General features: G+C 36.3%; 2 protein-coding genes and 1 long non-coding RNA gene across 5 annotated transcripts; 2 read left to right on the forward strand and 1 right to left on the reverse strand.

Annotated features, from left to right (window-relative positions):
• Positions 1–4488: 4488 nt before the first annotated feature.
• On the reverse strand, positions 4489–16778 carry LOC135072495 (leucine-rich repeat-containing protein 40-like). 2 transcript variants are annotated; one of them, XM_063966430.1, is made up of 12 exons: positions 16538–16778; positions 15976–16071; positions 15489–15673; positions 15101–15304; positions 14672–14795; positions 14239–14408; positions 14008–14150; positions 12698–12883; positions 10684–10827; positions 9964–10152; positions 9247–9438; positions 4489–8670 (listed from the first exon to the last, which is right to left on the reverse strand). In XM_063966430.1, exons 1-12 carry the CDS (start codon positions 16617–16619, stop codon positions 8562–8564), a joined length of 1824 nt encoding a protein of 607 aa, XP_063822500.1. In that variant the 5' UTR covers positions 16620–16778; the 3' UTR covers positions 4489–8561. The 2 variants fall into 2 exon arrangements, with proteins under 2 accessions (XP_063822500.1, XP_063822501.1); XM_063966431.1 differs by lacking the exon at positions 16538–16778 and having other exon boundaries at positions 15976–16340.
• Positions 16779–19945: 3167 nt separating this feature from the next.
• Positions 19946–20578, forward strand: LOC135072916 (uncharacterized). The gene is made up of 2 exons (XR_010257516.1): positions 19946–20158; positions 20402–20578. It is a non-coding gene; the product is annotated as an uncharacterized LOC135072916 (long non-coding RNA).
• Positions 20579–21179: 601 nt separating this feature from the next.
• LOC135072496 (thyrostimulin beta-5 subunit-like) lies at positions 21180–22906 on the forward strand. Of its 2 annotated transcripts, none has more exons than XM_063966432.1 (4): positions 21180–21319; positions 21807–21937; positions 22219–22377; positions 22519–22906. In XM_063966432.1, the coding sequence occupies exons 1-4, from the start codon at positions 21253–21255 to the stop codon at positions 22633–22635; spliced, it is 474 nt and encodes a 157-aa protein (XP_063822502.1). In that variant the 5' UTR covers positions 21180–21252; the 3' UTR covers positions 22636–22906. The 2 variants fall into 2 exon arrangements, with proteins under 2 accessions (XP_063822502.1, XP_063822503.1); XM_063966433.1 differs by lacking the exon at positions 21180–21319 and adding an exon at positions 21333–21436 and having other exon boundaries at positions 22519–22905.
• The last annotated feature ends 442 nt before the right edge of the window (positions 22907–23348 follow it).

A 23348-nucleotide genomic window follows, 5' to 3' on the forward strand; every position in this document is an offset into this window, starting at 1 on the left:
ATAGGTACTCACTAACACTTTACATGTGTACGTACATTTGAAAAATTTTGTGAAAACTTCATCTATCAAAACCAGGCCACTTGATGGAAAAAAAATCGTAAGTAAATAACTTTTTCCGATAGCAACATCACTACTAATGATAGTTTTCAAACATTCTTAGACAACAGAAAAAAAATAAAAAAATCCGTGAAATTCCAGGTAGGTTACGTTACCGTACCTTTAGTCGAATTCTGTTATTATTTAATCTTTGAAATTGCATTTCCGCCCATCTTTCCGCCCCTCTTTAGCTTACTCCTAGTACCTTTCCTGGTACCACCAGGAGTAAGATTGAATTGTGTTCCGTATAAAAATAAGCATTTAGTAACCCGTTTGTAAGTTCACCATAAGCACCAATAAGGCCTCAAAATTACGGAGCCGCAGCGCATGATAAACACAAAAAATATTGATGCGAGTCGGGTGAAGTGGTGTGCCAACCTCTCTTCCCGCGGTGAATCCTTCAGCGAGTATTGCCACGCATGCCGCAACAATAAACGCCGTGTGAGACGCATCGAAGCCATCCGCAGGATTCGGCTGCAAATAACGTTCCATTTCAAGAATACGCGTCTTAAATCGCTTTTCCGTAAAAGCACTCATGCACACACAATGCCAATGTTTGAACTCAGTTGGTCGCACAGCGTAAGATGCCCGGCGTCTCCGTAAATGAGGCCTTAGTTTTATTTCATTTTTTTATTTTAACAATTTGTTGAGTAGTCATTGGATACAGAGGCGTTCACATCATATTTTACAAAATCCTTGCAAAATGGGTCTTATTTAAGCAGCAAAAGGTTGATGTGAACGCATCTGTACCATTATTATTATTTTGTAATAATTTGCCAATAATAATAACATTAATAGCGGCATTTAAAAAAATGCTGAGAATTTAAAACAATTCTAAAATAATAATAATAATAACAACAACAAAAAACGTAGGTACATTTTGACAAACATTTTATTTAGTAAGGCAAGTGCTCAAAGAAAGGCCAACGTGGAAGCAAAAGTACTAGGGAAACATCAGTGCTTGAGCTTAAGCATTTTGGGTTTTCAGTTTCTTTTACGAAACCCTAATTGACAGTGATTGTAAACATTTTTACTTAGAATTTTTTTTGGTGGCATGTTTTGAGTTTGCACATTTGCATAGTAACGGTTGGCACCTTTTAAACCCGCGCGTTCGCGGGGGCGAGTGGGGCGCCTTATTACATTTTTCAAATATCCCAAAAATGAAATTTTAAGTTGGTATGAAGAACATGACGTCATACTGCAGCATCGTATCGTACAACTCCGTGTAAGTTTTTCCCTCCATTCGATAAAATTTGTCGTAACAGAAAATCAAAAAACATTAACTACTCACATCCATAATCATTATTTCAAAACACATAAATGCCTAGTCTACTAGTCAGGCATGATTCATGCATGATACAATATCGTAATACTAACTTACCATCAGGTGAGATCGCGGCCAATTGTTAAACTATTCATTTAAAAAATATGCTTTTATTTACTCATAAACCTTTCTTTAATAAATTTCAAAATCGTCTCGTACTTCTAAACTTAAAATCTTAAAAATCAATGAAAAATTAAAATAATACCCAAAGAAAATGTTGGCAACCTCATTAGTGAGTGGGCTAGGGAACACCACCCCCCGCCCTGGAGCCCACCACCCCCCGCCCTGGCGCCCACTCTAACGGCTAACTCGTGCGCAGCGCTGCGCGCCTGGTACACAATGGGCCGAAATATGCATTGCGTACTAATTCCGGACCAACAATATTTTTTTATACACAAATAATTTTAAACATTATGCCTTTTGTATGTTAAACTTTTGGTGGTACAAATACTCTTAAGATTGTGTATGTAATTCTAATTCAGCAAACTCTTACTGTAAACGTAAACTACAAAGGTAATGCTAGAACATAATCACGGGATGCCATTACTTTAATATGCTTAAACTAAACAAGGCGGCTGAATAAAGGTATGGGAGAAATATTAAGTAGGTGCGCGTTATTGACACTGCACTGATATCAGAACGTGTAAACATTGAGGCTCAGTCAAAGAGAAGGTGACCTTTGTTTCTTAACTCGCCGAGCCTATTATTTACTTTGCGTGTTTGAACACATTCACTCAATGTTTTGTTAAATTTAAGTTTAGCCACTACCTACTTAATGGCATGTATTTAATCGTTTTGTAATTATCTCTTTGTCAAACAAAATAAATCAAAAATAGCAAAAAAAAAACTGACCTTTACACGAAAAACGCAATCTATGTAATTCAAACTTGGCATCAGCTTTCGTCTAAGCACAACTATTTGAATTGCATACTCATCTGTTTTCGGAATGCATATTTGGCTAGCTGATTCTGGTTTTACATTAATTGTAGAACAGTCATGTTTCTGATGTTGCAGTAAGTTTAAGAGGAAAGTTTATTATTAACAGAGATGCAATTAATGTTCCCGTGTAAACACGTTTAGGATTATTATCTAGTACAATACTGTCTAACAAGTCTGCAATGCAATGTCTTTTCATGATTGTAATTTGTAGTGTTTTTCTTAAATGAATAAATTAAGGTACTATTTGGAACCGAGCTGCCGACTGTAACTGCTGACAGCACGTGCAGCGTCACGTTGTTGTCTACGTCACTCACCATCAAGTGACAATGGGACGCTGCATGTTTTATCATATTATTATTAAGAAGGTTAAAGATTAGTTCGGTCCATTGGGGCTTCGGTAGCTCAAAGGTTAGCCACCGGGATTGCGAAAAACGCGGGTTCGATTCCCACACGAGATCATCAAGGTTCGGAATTCGAATAGTGTTCTATCTTTAGATATTAGTAGGTACAGAGGCGTTCACATCAAGTTTTACAAATGATTAAGGCTGATTTACACGTAATAAGTAGGTAACTAAATTTGAATTTGCATGTCGTTTAAATGCAATTTAATCACTTAAAATTAAGTCTTAAAGGATGATTTTCACGTATTATGTAGTTAAGTAGATAACTAAATTTTACCTTCATTTTTCGGGTAAGTTGGTGGATGGGGCTTATCACTTGACACCTTTTGATAAGCAGTTTCATACTAATTATGAGACATTTGGACATAGACTTAAAATTAAGTTAAAATTTAGTTACCTACTTAACTACTTAATACGTGTAAATCAGTCTTAGGCTGCTTTTGTAAAAGTGAAAATTATTAAGGGACGTTTTAGAATGTTGATATGAAAATAAATCTGAGAATTCATTAACATTTCTTCTATTTTAAAATGAGACGTAACTTGGTAGACAAAGTAGGTACATAAACGACATTGCGACATTCCTTTACCTGCGAAATAAAAATTAGCGTACTAAAATCATTGTTAAAATGTTGTTGAAATGTTGCATTGTCATAATAAGAAGTTGCAAAAATTTGGCATGTGGCACGATCCCGTTCGCACCACTTTGCAGTGTGCAGAAGCGCCGAAAGATCGCGACACCGGCCGTCGGCTCTTCTTTGATTTAGTCGTTCATATGCTTCGTGCGTGATCGGTGTGTTTTCCTATCGTTTAACTACTTTCGAAAGCTTTGTGTTTTGTGTTGTTTTGCTACAATGGCAATGTTTTCTAATTCCGAATATTATGAGATGATGTTGTGTGTGGCTCGAGCTGATGGAAATTTAACTCAAGCCCGTGAACTTTATCGGGAACAGTTTATCGAAGGTAGACCGGCGGCTGACCAGCGACGGCTTCCGTCGTATCAGTGTTTCCATGATTGGTGACACGTCTCCATTCTACGGGCTCTTTTCATCGATCGGGTTCTAGTGGACGCCCAAATACAAACGAAATGCGTGCAGAAGAGGTTCTGCAACTCTTTGAAGACGAACCGACGACCAGTACAAGGCGCGCCGGGGCGCGACTTGGAATGAACCATGTTTCAGTTTGGCGAACATTGAAAGAAGATGGTCAACATCCGTACCACTACCGCCGCACACAGGAATTGATTCCTACTGACTTTGCGCCGCGAATAACAAGACGGGCAAGAATATGCGTGCAGCAAGGAGGACGTCATTTTGAGCCACTTTTGTAGGTATGTACCTAACCATAATTTTGAATGCTTGTTGTTTTGTTAACGACGTGCGTGTATTTTTTTCTCCGTAGGTATTAAATAATAATAATACCTAGTAAATACTAGGCGCACAGAATGTTTTAATGAGGCGTGGCCGGGGGCGTGAACATAGAAAGTTGCTCCTGGTCACTCCTGGTAGGACAATGAACCCAAATTAGTGATGGGAATTTTTATAATCGATATTTTTATTTTACATAAATTTACCCGAAATTTGAATATGTCGCTATGACTGTAAGAAATTAACAAGGGACTCTTTATAGACGTCTATTAAATACCCTTCAGTTATTAGGGGTTTTTTTGAAACACCCTGTAGAATGAACGCACTTTTAGTTAGCTAGGTTTTTAATAAATAATACAAATCATTATTTTAAGGCATTAGGTATATTTAATAATATAATTTTCTTTAAATTGTGCTTATGAACATTCCATAACAATATTGTGCAATTTCTTCACACTTGTATTCTAAGCGGCCAATAAACATTGAAAATAGGCTACTGTTATCTACCTACATATTCAAACACAATACATAGATATCCAAAAATAAATTCAGGTACATTGAACAATACTTTGGTTGTAATGACTATCAACATTTCTGCTAATTTCTTAAGATTTCTAACAATGACTCTATTTTTAGTAACATTTTATAAAACATCAGGTATTTTCTATGTTACACATTATTCCTAAGGGGAATGAAAACTATTTTCCTGGCAAATTAGTCAGTTTACATAAGTTTATTCGTTAGTTATTGTTATTTTCTGTATCAGACCGTCATTTCGTTAATTTTATTATAAAATATCGAAGACGATAACGAGTAATTCAACTGAGAAGTGAGTTTTCACGAATCGTTCAAAGTTATCATGCTAAGCGGCTACCGAGCGTGCCAAGTCACTTTTCATATCGACGGTTAAGAATCAATACCATCTATCTCAAGTTTTGGCGGTTTTCACTTTTTAATGCCAATAGATTTAAAGTCCAATTTGGCACAGGTTGTTCACACTCCTATCTCAATATTCACAGTATTTCCTAAGTTATTTGCTTATAGAAATACCACCTATGTTAAGAGCACGAAATTTTTTCTGCCAATATTGTCTATCTCTCCTCGAAGAATTCTAGAAAGTTACTTTATTCGGTATTTTTTACTGTCATTGTGCAGTAGACGTGTTTCATTATATTTTTAGCCTATGAGAACTTGATAATTGTAAGTTGAAAATCAGAAAAACATGAGATAAAGTTGACAAAATGTTCACAACTTTAACTAATAGTACTATTATTCAATAGGCGATAGAGCGGAACCAAGGCTCCAAAGTGTTCGCAAGAGACAACTCTATTGAGCTAAGCCAGCTGACGAAGTTAAATACGGTGGACGGTGTATGACCGAGGTTCTGGGTGAGACCGAGAGGTTTTACGAGCATACCTTGGTCACCAAACCTGTTAATATGTAAGCCACAGACCCAACAGCTGAGCTAACTCGACACTCTACCAAAGATATACCGAATATCAGCCTATACGAGATTAGAATGACTCTCAAACAGCTTAAGAACAACAAGGCACCAGGTGATGACAGAATAACCTCGAAACTTCTGAACGCGATTGAAACACCGATACTGATGATCCTTCAGAGGCTTTTAATTCCGTCTTACCCGAGGGAATAGTGCCAGAGGCATAGAACAGAACAATGGTAGTGTTTTTCTTCAAGAAAGGAGATAACACCTTACTGAAGAACTACAGACCCATCTCCCTACTGAGCTATGTCTACAAGCTGTTTTCAAGAGTCATCACGAATTGTCTCACGCGTAGGTTTGATGACTTTCAGCCTCCCAGGCACAAGCCGGTTTTCGCAAAGACCACATCCATATGCTGTGGTAGGTTATACAGAAGACCGAGGAGTATATTAAGTTGCCCTTTGCTTGGCGTTCGTGGACTATGAGAAGGGCTTCGATTCGATCGAGACTTGTGCATTGCTACAGGCTCTCCAGTGGTGCCGTATCGACTATCGGTACATCGAGGTGCTTGTACAAAATGCTTTCAAAATCCTGAATTGGAAAGGATTCTGCATAAATATAAATTAATGGCGAGTAGGTGCATCACTCACCTTCAGTTTGCCGAAAATATTATGGTCATTCGCTGGAAGACCTCTGCACAATGTTTAAAAACCTTAACAGAGTTTCCCAACAGGTAGGTCTTCGGATGAAAATGTTACTGACGTAAAACATAATTTTGACTAAGACTGATATGCCTTATGCCACAGCCATAACTGCGTCAAAATACCAACATCTGCAAGAACTCAAACAGGTTCTACCAGCAGAATGCCATGACTTTTATGATTCTTTGCCTCATTTGTAAAATACAAATTAATGTAAGGTATAAAACAACCTCATTTCATGCTATTGATTAATAAACTACTAGATTTTTTACTAGTTATTTTTGTCCAATAACACATATCTAGTAGATAAATAAAATAATTTTAACTCTTTTGAACCAATACTATCTAAGTCAAGTTATCTTGGTATATGACAATATTACGACAATCTAAGTTTACATAACATTTTCCAGTATTTATTTACCTTTTTTAGCGATTTTTACATTCCTAGTAACATAAAAGCTGAAGCGAGGAAACGTTTTTTTTACCTCCTGTAAAGTTGACTTTTTTGAGATAGATGGTATTGATTCTTAACCGTCGATATGCTAGTCCTTCATCCATGTAGCTCACAATGCATTTATTTACATTTGTCGTCATAATTATGACGCGTCGTTTAACGTTTGTTAACCCTTTAACCAATATTTTCGTTTATTTTTTACTTAAATTAAATTCAAAATATGGAAGCCAAGGCTTAAAGACATATCTCTTAATACAATTAATTACGATTAAATTTTACCATGAAAACATTCCGCCCCTAACACTTTTCAACATGGACAGGACATAATAAAAAGGACTCGGAACTGATAGTATAAAATGAAAAACATATTGCTACGTAATGGTTAATTAAGTATACGTAAGTTAATATTCTGCATTATTTCATCGAATATTAGAAATTTTGATTGAAGGTAGTAACAGTTTTAGTGCTTGCACAAAAATGCATGAAGATATAGACCATATCGCCAAAAACAAGAACTATTAAAACCCGTGGAATGATGTCTTAATAATTAACCCACATTTTAATAACACTTCAAACCACATATTTAAGTATTAGCTAAGCACGTACATAACAATTAGTACAATATAACACAATAATTCACGTGTGTACCTATTACAAAATATATTTTTCTGTAACTTGGCCTTTTCACGCGTGAGCATATTTTAAAGTTAATAAATAGCAATACTTATCAAAAAATAGCATTTCCGGTCAACAATAGAATTAAACTGTCACTTCTGACCCTTAACTGCTTTGGATATAAGAAAAATACATTAACTTCATTGTTGTAACGTACGAATATCTTAATTTTAAATGTACACGATAATATGTATTTGGCATTTTAATTAACATTAATTTATGCAAGTGAAGTACTCAGTATTCCGAAAGGCAATTATTTCATTAAATGGCGCGTTAATAAGCCAGTTATTTTTTTCATATCACAACCTACACTGATTTAAATAATTACTAAAATGATTGAATGTAATAAAATAATCAACAACAATATTTACACACAAATAAATAACAAAACAATTGAAAGTAACAATAATAAACACACGACAATAATAATTTGACTGACATAAGACCAGCAAATCTTAATGAATTAAACAACAAATAAAAGGGAATAACAAATCTATAGGTGTGATTATTTTTGGTTTTATAAATAAGCAGATAGCTGATATGGCAACTCTTAAAAGTTTCATACGTCATATTAACAAAGATGCATATTCAAAGTAAAAGAGATACTACAGTACACAAATGCCTTGAGCGAAGACTCTGGTAATCATCTTCAAGTAACCCTCATATTGTTTGTAAACTGGTTATTTTCTTGATGACTATTGTTTGTGAAGTCTAAGCAGGCCAATTTTATTTTTAAGTAAAGGCTGATTTACACGTGTTAAGTACCTAGGTAACTAAATTTTAAGTCTATGTCAAAACGTTAAGCTGTCAAGTTCTTGTTTACTATGAAACTGCGTGTCAAAACGTGTCAAGTGACAAGCCCCGCCCACCAACTTACCCGAAAATTGAAGTTAAATACCTACTTAACTACTTAATACGTGTGAATCAGCCTTTAAATTAAGTAAGACGGTTGTTATCAGAATTTTCCGACAAAGATTTTATTTATTAGAAAAGAGCCGGTTCCAGAACTACACAAATATGTAACTAAAAACTTACTAGGCAGCCACAACAAACATTTTAAAAGTAAATTGTACTCACTGTACTTTTTTTTTACCAGAGTTCTTATGTCTATTATTATCCTTTGTTAATATGATGTACGCTAGTCAAACACTGGTGCTTACGTGCTAGTTGGTGGGGATTCGGTCTCTCAGGTAGGAAAGCACCGACGCGGTGCCCTTGGCGAGGATGGCATGCCGCGGCTGTCGGAAGCAATTGCCCATCAGCTCCAGGCTCCTGCAACATATCCCCGTAAGTATATTAAACTGAATTTGATACGACAATGACTCATCGGTGTCGGTGTGGGACTGGCCGAGTTGAGATCCGAAGAACTCGAACCTCGCCACACATGGACTATTGTGATTAACCCACTCGTAACACAAGCATAGCTAATAGGACTTTACTTTGTAAATAAAAATTAGTAATATTAAAAAAAAAGCCTTATTTTTTTTCATGACATTCAGGTTATCACAGAAAGACCGACTTACCTAACACTTATAGTTGTATTTTAATTTTGTCAATTAACACATCATCGTTATAAATTATAGCCTGAGCCTTGGCTATAATGTCATTCTGATGTATTAACTATACTACTGTAAACGTTAAGTTTAGTCAAAATCGATTCAGTTTTCGCGTGAAAGAGTAACGAAAGCATCCTCACAGATTTTCACATTGTTATGTTTTTTTGTAGGATAATAGGATATTCGAATAATACGAAATTCATTTAATGTAGTTTTGCCCATCCACATAGGTACGCTTTAAGGATTTTATCGAAAGAAACATTTTATAAAAGCAAAAGCTTATTTAACTAACCTCAAATGTGTAAAGTTGCCAAGCTCAGGAGGCACGGTGAATATGCTGTTGTTGGACAGATCCAGCACGGCCAGTTTTTTCAGCTTTGCCAAAGCATCCGAAGACACGTTGATTTCCTCAATCTGATTCTCCGCGGCCAAGAGAATCTCAAGGTTTTCCAACTCGTAAACACAACGCGGGATCTTTCCGAACCTAAAAAAGTTTATAATAATAATACCATAGAAGGACACTATCTAAGATTAATAAAGTTTTATTAGTTTATGGACACTATAAAATTAAAACAATAATACTACTAGCATCGAAAACTTTCAGCTTCAAAAAGATTATAATAATCATCTAAAAACTAAAAAGTTTATTTCCTTAAAAATCTAGTTGAAAGCGGTTTCGTGCTATGTCCGATCCTTATAATGTACGTGAAAATACGGTCCTGATTAGTCATAGAACCATTTTGTGTAATAGTGTACGCACTAGATAAGATATCCATCCGATTTCACTAGTAATTATTCTAGTTCCGTATTTTGACGGATTCGGATCAGCCGTAGAGCGAAACCGCTGTTAGGTCACAATCGAACCATAAATAAATGCAATTGGCCACAAATAAATGTTATTTTGGTACAAAATTATGAGTGATATAATTAGCTCAATTTTATTAGTGACACTGTCTCGATCTTACAGTTTAAAGTTAACTAGTTTAATCGATACACAATTTATACTCACTTATTATTAGATATGACTAGTTCTCTCAGGTTTTTCAGGTTGGCGATTTCCAAGGGTAATTCTGCTAGGCAATTCTTCCCCACGTCCAGATACTGTAAGTGCACACAACGACATATCTCCGGAGGAATGTTGGCAATACTGTTCGAAGACATGATCAGTTGAGACAGGGTTTCTTTCAGGTGACACACTCTGAAACAATTATAAAATAATTGATAGTAACTCATCAAGCACGAGAATCTATTAAATCGCGAGAGCAGCCACGATCGATTGATCGTTTTAATTCCATATTATTAGGCACATCGCAGCATTCGAGCTCTCCGTCGTATGAAATGTGGCTATTACGGACACGCAGACTTAAATTCGACTATTATTAGCAGATTCATCATTTGGAACTGATTTCATACTTTATTCATAATTCAGAAGTCATCAATCTAGGTATTTTTTATTTGAATCATATATGGAATCACAAATGTCTTGGTCTAAACAGCGCTTCGGTATCTTAGAAATAAATAACGACGAACAAAATTTTACTAAAGTCAAAATATCTATGACCATAGTAATTTGAGTAAGCCTTGGTAACTACAGAACGAAATAAAGTTGTGATCATAGGTTTCGTATCGTGTATTAAAGCGTTGCATGCATGGTTCGCCACAAATGGGATGCTTCGTTTCCTTGAGTAAACTCCCTTTATATTTTTTTCTACCAATAATTTACACTTACCCCATAGGCACAGCGGTGAGTTTGTTCTTGGAAATGTCGATGATGTGCACTTCAGCGTCGGCCGCGGCCTTGAACACGTCGTCCGGCACCGAGGTCAGGCTGCGGGACGGGACCATGAGTGCTTGGCTCTTTTTCAGGGTGTACCTGCAAGGGAATCACATGGACCATGTGAGGAGTTTTTCATATAGTAAGCGTAATCACAGGCCCATCTTTCCCACTAGGCACTCTAGGCACGTGCATGACCCCGTGAATGAGGGGGACCCACGACTGCTTGTATAAAAATTTAACTAACAGTTGTAGGTAGTAATCGCTGCAAAGGTCTACAATTTTGCATTTTCCCCTTTTTTAGGAAAGGGCCCCCAGTAGGTTAAAGACAGCCCTACGTCGGCATATCTCTCATAGGCATGAAGTTACGAAAACGAGGCATTTGGTTTTCCAGTTTCTACGTTTTTGTCCGATCTTTCTATTCTATACGGCCTATACTACGTCAGAACTGCATACAATCGCGGTGATCAAAATCGCTAGGTACATAGAAACAGATGCCATAATCACATTTGTGTATTATTTGTCATTGCATTGTGTAAACTACAGTTTTTTCACGTGTTTGTCTCATGCCCGCTTCGTCATTCATTAGTGCATTCGTATATTTATTTGCACATAAACATAACTTCTGTTTTTCCAACAGCCCACAGAGTGAATGCTTTATAAGGATTACTATTATTCTACACTGGCATGATGCTTAGATCATTCTATATTTATTATTAGTTTTACGTACTATCAAGGGCAAGGAGGGGTTTAATGGCGAACTGCGCGGAAATTATCCGAGTCAAGTCAAAAACTGAAAAATGAATGAATTTCATCCCCACTCCACTGTTTTTTGACTTGACTTGGATAATTTCCGCGCAGTCTAAACGCGCCCTAAGAGGAGGGGGGAGGTTTGTGTACTGTAGAGATTCCATCACAGTACATACGGCGTTCCCACCACAAAAAACTACATAATTTATTGTACTAATCACTGCCTGAAAAATAGATGCGTGCCTAATGTGTGCCCCTCCCAAAGGCGAAGATCTATAAGTGATGGAAACTGGTAGAGACGAAAATACGGACATCGTCATTTATGGAGTAACCTCGCTAATTATTTAAGACGCCGAAACAAACACGATCTTTATTACGCGTATGTTTGTATTGGTTTATCGTCAAACCGGCCGTTTCTATGAAGGCGGCTGCTACAACGTAACGTATGATGTAACTTAGGTAAATGTTTACTTTGCGATGCAGAACGAGACTATACACTTCAATTCGATACACCCAATTGTTGAAGGAAAAATACTAACATACACTTGTAAAGATGCAATGAACATCTAATTAGAAACAGAAAGTTTAGATGTTTAAAAAGTAAGATCGATAATAAAGTATACTTTTAAATGTTCTCATTCAAGTTATGAATTGACATAATTATGATTCAGTTAATTTTATTAGTAGATTGCGAAAACGTCAACTGTGGGCTATAAATCACAAAAATGAATGTTTCAGGACTGAAATGATAATTATGTATTATTTATGTTGTGATAAATCACTTCTCTTTGGGTTTCCAATAGTGAGTAATGTGAGTATACACAATCGCACACCTAGATAAAGAGTAGTACAACTCAAAATACTTCTTTTATGGGAACTGGAACTATAGGTCTAGCATAACTCAGTCAGTGCTAGAGGTATGGAAACGGTAAGGGAGGGTGTTTTTTGTTACGTGAAATGTCAGTGAGACTTTAGATTTGTATGCTTTGTCACGTCATAATAAGTCAAAATCACCTCTCCCGTGCCGCTCCCATACCTCAGACACCGACTGAGATAAGCGCTAGACTTTAGTTCACGTAGATTTTGACAGAGATTCCGTTAATCGCAATAACTCGATTTAGGATTATTTTGAGTTGTGCCTCTATTCAGGTGTGCAATATTCCGGCTCTCATCATAAACATAAAAAATCATAGCTTTTGACCAAGAAATAATAACTTACTTGTCCGGCCAATCAGTGTCGGTGTATCTGGTCTCGCTGACAATCTCATCGGTCATGCGGTCGCGCAGGTACTTCATCATGCGGTCGGTGCCGCCGCGGATGACGTCCTGCCGGATGGCCGACAGCTTGTTACCCTCCATACTCAGGCTTTGCAGCTGAGACAGGAGACCTAGGTTTCTTGGTAACCTAAGGATCAAATATTAATACGTTTACGATATTTTCAAAAGGGTTTTGAGTAGAGATGGGCCGACTAGTCGCCGACTAGTCGGGAAAGCCGACTATTCGGCATCATTTGTAGTCGGCCGACTAGTGACGACTATTCGGCAAAATATGCCGATTATAATCGGCGCATTACAAAATTTCATATGTGAATGAAATAAAACTCATAATCACCAAGATGATTATGAGGTAGACTAAGGGCGTTTAGCTAAACCATTTTTGACTGCAAAAATCAGTCAAAAGCGGTTTCACCTGATTTAAAATTTTGACAATCAGTCTAAATTCATACAAAGTTAAGATTAGTTAAAAATCCCAGGAAATCATCACAAACCCCCACGCCCTCAGCTCGCTGACCATCATCGTGGAGGATGGAGAGGAATAAGTGGGCCTAGGATGCGCGCCACAATAAGCAGTTATCACGCCATTTTCAATCAATTTTTCCCATACATTTTGACGTCGATAAGAATATCACAGCGTGCATACTAGCCCAGCAGGAGGCGATCATATTGTCACCTCCCCTGACCCCTCCACCGTCGAAAATTATGACATCTAACTTGGGTACTGTTATGTGTATTTTTTCTCATATTAAAGAAATCTTATTTCTCAAAAGTTATAGGTTATAGTTATTTCTTTGAGAAATCTAGATATTATTCTTCGGACAAGAGGTATTAGAATGATCGGCATTGCCGATTAGTCGGCCGACTAATCGGCAATTTGAAAACCGATTAGTCGGCTAGTCGGTTAGTCGGCAAAGACCATAGTCGGCCCATCACTAGTTTTGAGACAAATGAGGTTTTATTTTAATGTCAACGTCGAAAGTTACAAGGTTTTCATGAGCCGAACGAGTTTTTTTTATTGCTCGACGTTGAAGAATTAATTGCGGTACGGGTAGTAACGTGTAATTAACTTCAAAGTATTCAGAGAAACTGCATACAGACGACGGCACATGAAGCTAGACACTGTGGCATTTTACGATATTTTACGCGTATGTATAAGTATTTGTGTTGTCGACTAGTCTGTAATACTCGTAGTAGTACAAATGAACAAGGTCACTTTACGAAAAAACATTGTAATTTCATAATACAACATACTTATTCAAATTGTTGTTAGTCAGATCAAGCCTCTTCAGTTTTTGGAGTAATGATATATTTTCGGGTAACACTTCAATCTTATTATCACGAATATTTAACACATTCAAATGCTGCATCTGATCACAGAATTCTTCAGTAATTTCCTGAAAGTACGAAAAATATATTGATATAAAAATTGTTTACTTTAGAATTATTCAAATGGATTAAGATTTATGTGACATTGCAGTATACCTTGATGAAATTATTAGCCAAGTACAGTTCCTTCAATGCAGTGCAGCCATAAAAGTCAGGCAAAGCCTCTATATCATTGTGATTTGCATCCAATACTTCCATTTTCCTCAATTCACCTAATGCAGGTAGCCTTTTTAGATTGTTGTTGCTTATGTTCATTTTCTTCAAATCTATAAAAATCAAGACACTCATTAAGATTAAAGATGACTATAAATTAATTTAAACATTCATGCTAGCCATTATAGCCAATTAGGAGCTAGTATGAATATTTAAAACATGAATAAATGTTATTGCCAAAATAATTAAATTAAATTAACCCAGATTTTGGGTATATTAGCATTTAGACACAACTCAAAACTACTAATCAAATTCACTAACTAGAATTCCATGCCCTTATCAGAACAATAAATATAATGTAACTATTATTAGTTACCCCTAAGATTGACAATGTCTGGAGGCAACTCTTGCAGCTGGTTATGTGAAAGGTTTAGCTCCACTAAACGGACCAAATAACCCATACCAGGAGGTAGTACTGTAAGTTTGTTGTGTGATAAATCCTAAAACAAATATAAAGCAATACTATAATAAATATACTTAATTAAACAATATCAATGTTAGAATGATTGTTACAAGTTGTTGATTTTATTGAATAGGGTATTAACTCAAAAATAACAAATTCGTAAATCTAATTCAAAGAGTCGAAAGTAATGTCCTAATACCCTATTCTTTTATACCAACTAAATAAATAAAACGTACAAAATTTGATTAGAGCTATGAAAATCTACCTAAGCATTTTTCACTTTAATGATAATTTATTAAAATATTTTATTTTTTTGTACATAAATAAATAAAATATACTTACCAAAAATGTTAGCATAACCAAATCACCAAAGTCTGGCTCAATTCCACTCAGTTCATTGTGAGCTAAACTGAGCCAGCGTAGTTCAGTTAATTTGTAAAATTCTTTTGGTAATACAGTAAGCTTATTATGGTCTAAGCTTAGATTTGACAGAATTTTCAATTCACCAATTTCAGCTGGTAAGGCTGTGATTGCATTGTCATGAAGCTGAAACCAGTTACTATAGTTTAATTAAATTAAGACTATATTATTTAAAACCATGTTATTGTAACAAATAAATATTATATTCTGAAGCATTTCACATACCCAACTAAAGCATCAAATATACAAACAGGAATTCACAATAAAGTAAGGCGTGCTGAATCAATTTATTAATTAAATGCCAGCTGACCTTGAGGGTGACAAGCTGTTGAAGTAACTTGACATTGGGGGATATTGTTTTTATCACATTTGAACTGAGATCCAACATTTTCAACGGCTCAGAATTCCACCAGTTGTTTAACTCTGATCTTGAAAAGTCAACTTCCTTGGTCTCCTCCATAACCAATTCATCAATTTTCCACACATTGTCAGGTACTGAGATATAGATGTAATTAGTTATTTATACTAACCTGCATCCCTCCTTTACAAGTTCGAACTTGGACCAGGAATTGTGACTTTATGATACATAATAATAATCAATCAATTATTATGCACACAACTAGTAAGAAGAAGTTTCTAATACTATGAGACATTATACTATACTTAAATCACCATTTGTCTGTATCAAACAAATTCAGAGGTAATTAATGTTTTTATTGTAGTTTTCATTTCCACATTACAATTTCTATCAAAACTTTTTATAATTTAACAATAAATAAACTTTATTTCCTACTCACCAGTTCCAAGGCCCCTGTTGCACAAACTGAGTTGTCCAGTGCGTTTGGCAGATTTTATCAAGCCGATTGGGAGCTCTTTCTCGTCTGCCTTCTTATCTTGAAGATGAAATACCGATTTATTGCACATTCTTAATCTAGATTTTGTTTGAACTCTTTGAGACATGTTTATTTACTATTTTTATGTCTAGGCTAATGGGCTAATGTTATCAAATAATGTATCACAAATACTATAACCACTGAATCTTTCCTAAATCTATACACAATGTTAAGTATTTATTGCTTTGAAATGTTATTTTAAATTACTTTTCTCGAAATAAAAAGCAAAATCGAACTTGACTGTAGCATCCTCGCAAGAGCAAAATATTTTTGACAGTTTTGACATTTGGCAGGGGTAGGGCAGGGGCAGGGGGATCCATTCCATGGGATCCAAAGACTTCAAACTAAAGATAGAGCGTAAGTATAGAGCAAAGTCATCTCACCTAAATAGATGATATAGATGATACGAGCTTAACCACAAACGAATTAAAAAAGGCGTACAATATTAATGCAAAATGATAATTACCAGTAAAGGATCTAGGACTTGTTATTTGTTTCGTTTCATACATGGATCTCGCAAGAGCATTATCCTCTTCCAGTTGTATCATAACTGTTTACAAACTAACTCGAAGTTTGACCAATTCGATTGTAATATTACCACAATAATTTTCCTATTTTAAACTAAGATTTACATTGGTAAGATCTTATTAAAAGAGCATATTGTAGAATAGCAAAATAGCCTTACAAATAAAAATTGAATTTACTGCTGCTGCACGCACACTGACATTGATTGATGAACGATGTCATTTAAAAAAAAATACGAAAAAGTTTACCTATACCTAAATTCTTTACAAAAAGAGGCAGAAACAGCAAAGCGCAACCTCTTGCAGAGTCCCGACTTGGGTAGGACTACGCTCCCAAGTCCCAACACTCCTAAACAGTAATAATAATCCATAAGGATTGTTTTCTCTCTAATTACATCCCATTCCCACTAAGTATTAAACTTTTAAAATTATTAAATTATAATTTAATTTTAAATGCACATCTGACCATTATTTTTAATCGGTTGAAATCTCATGAAATTCAGTCATGTACACATATTATCACACAGTTATAGGTGTACCAGAATCTCATGGCAAATGGGGAAAATAAACTTTGTTGAGTGCAATACTGGGGAAATTGGATTAAACGATCTTGATACTGTTTAATTTTTATTTATGACTAATATTAATGAACATGAAGTACGAATGCCTACCTATACATTTTAGGTATGTGTATGTATGAATAATGTTGTTATACATCGGGTTTTTAACATAGGAACATGTCTTGAAAAATAAGTAAACCGTTATTACTGTAAATAATTTTATTAATTATCATACTTATAACTTATCACTTCATTCAGAACTAGAAAACGATTCTAAGAACTCCACTTGCATTTCTTGTTCTTCAAATAGATGATCAAGTTAAAGAGGTATTAATATAATATAAATCGCTTTTTCAGCATTTCAATTACTCAAACTTGCTTGATGAAATCTTTTTCAATGAGGATCATTTCTATTTTTAGCTGTGAATGCAGATTTATAGGGCTAAGAAATCCTTAATACACAGTCCAAAAATTTTTGTTCTACGACAAAAATTGACGAAGTTATGGCCAAATTACTAAAAAAGTTCACTGACCGCCCGGCGCGGGGACAATGACGTCACTATATCCGATCCGAACGCTGCCGGCGTACTGCGTGGATAGAAAATATTTTTTTCTAGCCAAACTATCAGTTTTAGAGAAAAACTTGTAATGACATTTATTCATCAGAATAAAGTAAGCTATCGATAGGTAATTTTTAAAAATAGAAATTGTGAAAAATAACGCAAAAAATCCATACGCTCATACGATTCAATGGAACGCAGAGACGCGATTGGGGTCTCCGCGGTGGTATATTTGGCGATTTATTCAAATAAAGTGTTCATAAGTGTTGTTAGAGTCATATCTTCTTCCAAGTAAAATATAAAAATGTATAAGTATTAATTTATTTACTTCTAACAATAAGGTATAGCTGAGGCAGATACACTCTGCCTAGGCTACAAGACATTGCTATGAAGATCATTTCGATGTACACGCAATACCTACCTGTATTCGCCGTTCCCATGGGCGGGCCAGCTGCTGCAGGAAAGGACAGCTGCTCCCTCCTGGAAATCTATTTAATCTTAGCCTAGAAGCTGGGTATGACTCCCCCGCCCCCCTCCTCTCCCCAGGTCATAAGCTGGGCATGACTTCCCCCTCGGCCAGAGTTGGGTATTATTTACCCCCCCCCCCCCAGGCCCGAAACTGGGTATGACTTGACCCCTCCCCCTCCCCCCAGGCCAGAAGCTGGGTAAGGCTTGCCCCTCCCCCCAGGCCATAAGCATAATCTGGGTATGACTCCCCCTCGGCCAGAAGCTGGGTATGACTTGACCCCCCCCCCCTCCCCCCAGGCCAGAAGCTGGGTAAGGCTAGCCACTCCCCCCAGCCCATAGAAACTGGTTATGACTTGACCCCCCCCTCCCCAGGCCAGAAGCTGGGTAAGGCTAGCCCCTTCCCCCAGTCCATAAGCATAAGCTAGGTATGTAGGTATGACTCCCCCTCGGCCAGAAGCTGGGTATGACTTCCCCCCCCCCCCCCCCAGAAACTGGGTATGACTTGCCTCTCCCCCCTCCCACCAAGGCCAGAAGCTGGGTAAGGCTTGCCCCTCCCCCAGGCTATAAGTTGGGTATGACTTATCCCCCCCCCCCCAGGTCAGAAACTGGGTATTAGCATTATATTATGTATTATTATGTTCAATACAAACAATCATTAAGTTACACTCACCCCAACCGCGTCTCCGCATTGCATCGAATCCTATGTTTTGGACATAGCGATACTTATTTTTCACAATTTTTATTTTTAAAAATTACTGGTCGATAGGTTACTTTATTTTGATGAATAAATGTTATTAAAAGTTTTTTTCTAAAACTGATAGTTTAGCTGGAAAAAAATATTTTCCATCCCAATAGTACGCCGGCTGCGCTCGATTCGGATATAGTGACGTCACGCGGCCCTGCGTACGTTGACTTTTAGCGGCAAAAACGGCCTATGTTTATTACTTAATATCTTCGTAAGTAATGGTCCGATTTGGATAATTCAAAAAGATATATCTTTCTTATGTCTTAAAGATTAACGTAGATACTAGTTTTATTGAATTTTCTACAACAGTACTGATCCTCATTTTCTTTGCATGGTCATAACATTTTCACCATTCCTCTGCACCAATGCATGAAATACACCTGAAAACCCCGATAAAGCAGCTATTAGGTAAGAATAATATAAAAATAAACATAACTCTCCTTCTGACGCAGTTAGGTTATAAACTAAATGTAGGTAAGTATCAAAACATTTCACTCCAACTTACTGTCAACTCAACGACGCGCTTTAAAATCAAAGATTGACATTGAAAGAAAGAAAGAAAGAAAGAAATTATGCCTTATTTTACAATACACTTTGAAAACAATATGACTTGCTTGAGTTTTTTCGTCTTTTTCACAAAAATAACAAATAGACATGAAGAGATTACAAAAGGACAATGACCAAAAGTGGTCCAAATGTCCACCACTAATGAGACCTATATTGGCTTATAGTCCATTAAATAGAGATAAACTTTCTGTATGGGACGAAAAAAAAATAAGCTGTCAGTAAAAAGTTATGAGTGTATGAAAAATTGTAGTAGTTTACACGCTAATCTCAGGAACTACTGGTCCGATTTGAAAAATTCTTTTTGTTATGGATAGCCCATTTATCAAGGATGGTTTTAAGATAAATAACATCACCCTACAACCAATAGGGGCGGAGCAGTAAAGACAAATGTTGTAAAAATGGGAAATATTATTCAAACTATTTTCACGCGTACAAAGTCGTAGGCACAGCTAGTAGGGTCAAGGAGGCAACAGTGACTCGGTCGGCTACAGTGGCTCAGTCATGTTTCGACCTGAAGGCATAGGAATATATATTTGTCTCTTTTACCGATTCAAAGGTCTTGGTACCCGAACACATTTAAACCAGTTTGCTCGCCGGTCAAGTGCCGTGCGGAAGGGTGAGGGAATGTTTTTTGTTTTCGCGCCCACTAAATTACATTCTAAGGTGAGTTTCGATTGTTTTCATATCTTTGTTTGTTGCTATAGGTAATAGCCGTTATATTTATCGAATAGTAGGTCTTGTATCAATTGTCTTTAATCCGAATTTTGACTAATTTGTTTTACATCTTGGTTTTTTTGATCAAATATTTACAAAATGGCGTAGAAGTACACAGTGACTCAATTTGAATACTTTATACGAATTCAATATTTTTATAACTTTAAATCGAATTTTGTTTTTTATTTACAGAATGCCACGGAAAAAAACCGACAGAAAAATAGGGAAGAAATAAATAACGAAGAGATTGAGATGACTTAAGATCTTATAGGTAGCAATAAAAGTACTAAGAGTCGTGTTGAATTGTTGATTATAATAAGAATAGCTTGTGCAGTTTTGTTATTATTTCTAATAAAAAACTACGCGGAATGGGCATTTTCTTTTCATATAAATACTGCCGTACCACGTTAATACTGTGTACCACGGTAGTGAGTCAGTGTGTACACCTAGTAGTCCACAGTGGCTCAATTATCATTTTTTTGTTTTAGGTTCCTACTTTGACATAAGTAGTAAATAATGTAGAATCATGAGTGCTCAGTTACAGTTCAATAGTGTATCTAAAATGTGAGCAAATTTTAGGCCAATATTAAAGCGATATCTATTTTTATTAAGCTTCGAAAAAAAAGTGAGTCACTGTTGCCTCCCTGACCCTATAATATTTAATAAAATGTATCTATTATAACCCCGCGCCACATGCGACATGAAATAAAATGTGTAGATTAGTCCAAAATGTGCAATGGATAGAATGATATCAGTAACATTTTTCGGATGAATAGGTAAAAAACAGACTTTTCATTCAGTCATAACTTTTTGCTGATAGCATATTTTTGATTGCGGTTTGGTTATAATGAATCAGTATTTAGTAGACTATTTTACTACATAGGTCTCGTTAGTGGTGGATATTTGGACCACACTCCATACATTTTTGGTCATTGTCCTTTCTGCAGCGGCTGACAGATCTCTTGATTTACTGTGACAGGTGACAATAAAGCCATAGACAATGGCCATATGAAAAACACACTTTTCCAATATTTTTGTTTGCCATGAGATTCTGGTACACCATAGGCAGGCACCTACTTACTATTTGTCATACATTAACACGTAAAATAGGTAGGCAATCCTTTTGTAAACCTACTTATCTACATTCACCTGTGTTTCATGTTTCATCAAATACATTCTCAAATAAAATGCATTCTCTACAAAATATGCCTAAAATTACAGTTAAAGGTATTTATATCTCGGTACTACTTATCTACTATACCTACGAAAACATTACCTACCCTTTGTTCCTACATTCGAAGTTAAATATTCAAATATATTCAAAGTGTCCTTTATTTTTATCCAACGTTTTAACTGCGTAATCCCGTAGCTAATGGCTCGTGCGCCATTGTCATGGTGAACTCAGCTGGAAGAAAATGCGTTGACGTCCTTTTGGTGCCTTTATAAAAACAGTTTTGGGCAAAACACTGTCAGATGAAGCTTAGGCTTCCGATAAGACTGGCTTAAACTTTCTGATTTGTAACGATGTTTAAAACAAAATTTGCTTTTATAATGAGAGTGCCTATAATGTTGTGTTGTGTGACGGTTCTGTGTATAGGCATTTCGGCGGGCGCGCGCTGTAAGCCGAGGACATACCTGCACAAGGCAATGCAGACAGACCTCAACGGGAGACGCTGTTGGGGGGAAGTCCAGATCAAATCATGTTGGGGATATTGCCTCTCCTACGAGGTATTCCTTTTTCCTTGCTCAACAATATTAAAAGCTATTGAAACTCAGTTTGACGTCATAATGATAAACTGTATTACTTTACTACCTACCTTTTTATTCTACCCACATTAAGTAGGTACTCGTTGAAACAATATCTGCTAGCCATTAGCTAGCATTGGTGAAATTGTTTCCTTCTATGGCTTTTGCCTGACTAGGCCTAAAGCCTGATGAGTGTAAGTGGTCCTTGCGATTTTAAACTTTTGCAAATATGAACTCATCGTTTCTTACGTCGTTATTTACAGATATCGGACTGGCAGTTCCCATACAAGGAGTCTCATCACCCAGTCTGCGTACATGGGGGCAGGAAGCATGCGTTGGCCAAGTTGAAGCATTGTGATCCTGGCGTGCAATCTGGCACTGAGGATTATCATTATGTCGAAGCAGCTAACTGCAGATGCCAGGTCTGTAGCCTGGAAAAATCAATGTTTACTATCAGTCTATGTCCTATGTTATCTACTATTTTGTACCTAATAAAAAAAATACGAATTTTTCACATAAGTACGAGACAGGGTAATGTTAAATTAACTGTTTTCGTTCAACAGGTTTGTTCCTCGGACGATACGAGCTGTGAATGGCTACCACCAGATTCTTCATTACTTGGAGGACTTATACTGAAAGAAGAGTTACAAGAAGAAATCCCAGAAGATGACACGGAATAACAATTCTAAGCTACCGTTTCTATTTGTGCTAGTAGCTACAAATCAATTATTGTCTCAATGGAACGTTAAATAAATTACTTACATGTTGCAAGAGGGTTTATAATGTAAGACTTTTAATTATAACAATTTTAATATTTAAAATAAAGTGAATTAAGTTCGAGAAAAGCTGTTTAAATTGAGATTGTGAGTCTCTTTAAGGAACAGTCGAGTACTATAAATATATTGGCAATGCCCTATGTTTCGAAATAAAGTAGCGCAGTAGCGCAGTCAATACTGCGTTACTGCAACATGATAATGAACATCAGTCGTCTTAACCTGTCGCATCACTTCAACTTGTGTAGATATGGCAAAGTACGCGTTTACCTTTGTTCTGATTCAAATCGTATTATAATATAGTTCCAAAATACTGCGGGTCTAGTCAAAACGCACTTTAAAATCGCAAACCCATCGCAAACCAGTCGCAAACAAACAAACAAATCGCAAAAGAGGTCGATAACAAAAAAGGCTTAGTCAAACGGCAAAAAATCGAATCGCAAAGCCCTACCTATCGATAATCGAAAGACTGGATTGAAATTTCCCATACAAAGGCTTAGCCAACATGCATTTAAGACTCAATCAAAATCGAATCGAATCGCAACACCCGCCATTTTCATTGCGATTACTTAAACCCCGGTGATAAGCTTCGATTATATCGAAAACCAATAGGGTGAATT

Source organism: Ostrinia nubilalis, chromosome 6, assembly GCF_963855985.1.
Source record: "Ostrinia nubilalis chromosome 6, ilOstNubi1.1, whole genome shotgun sequence".
Taxonomy (NCBI): Eukaryota; Metazoa; Arthropoda; class Insecta; order Lepidoptera; family Crambidae; genus Ostrinia; species Ostrinia nubilalis.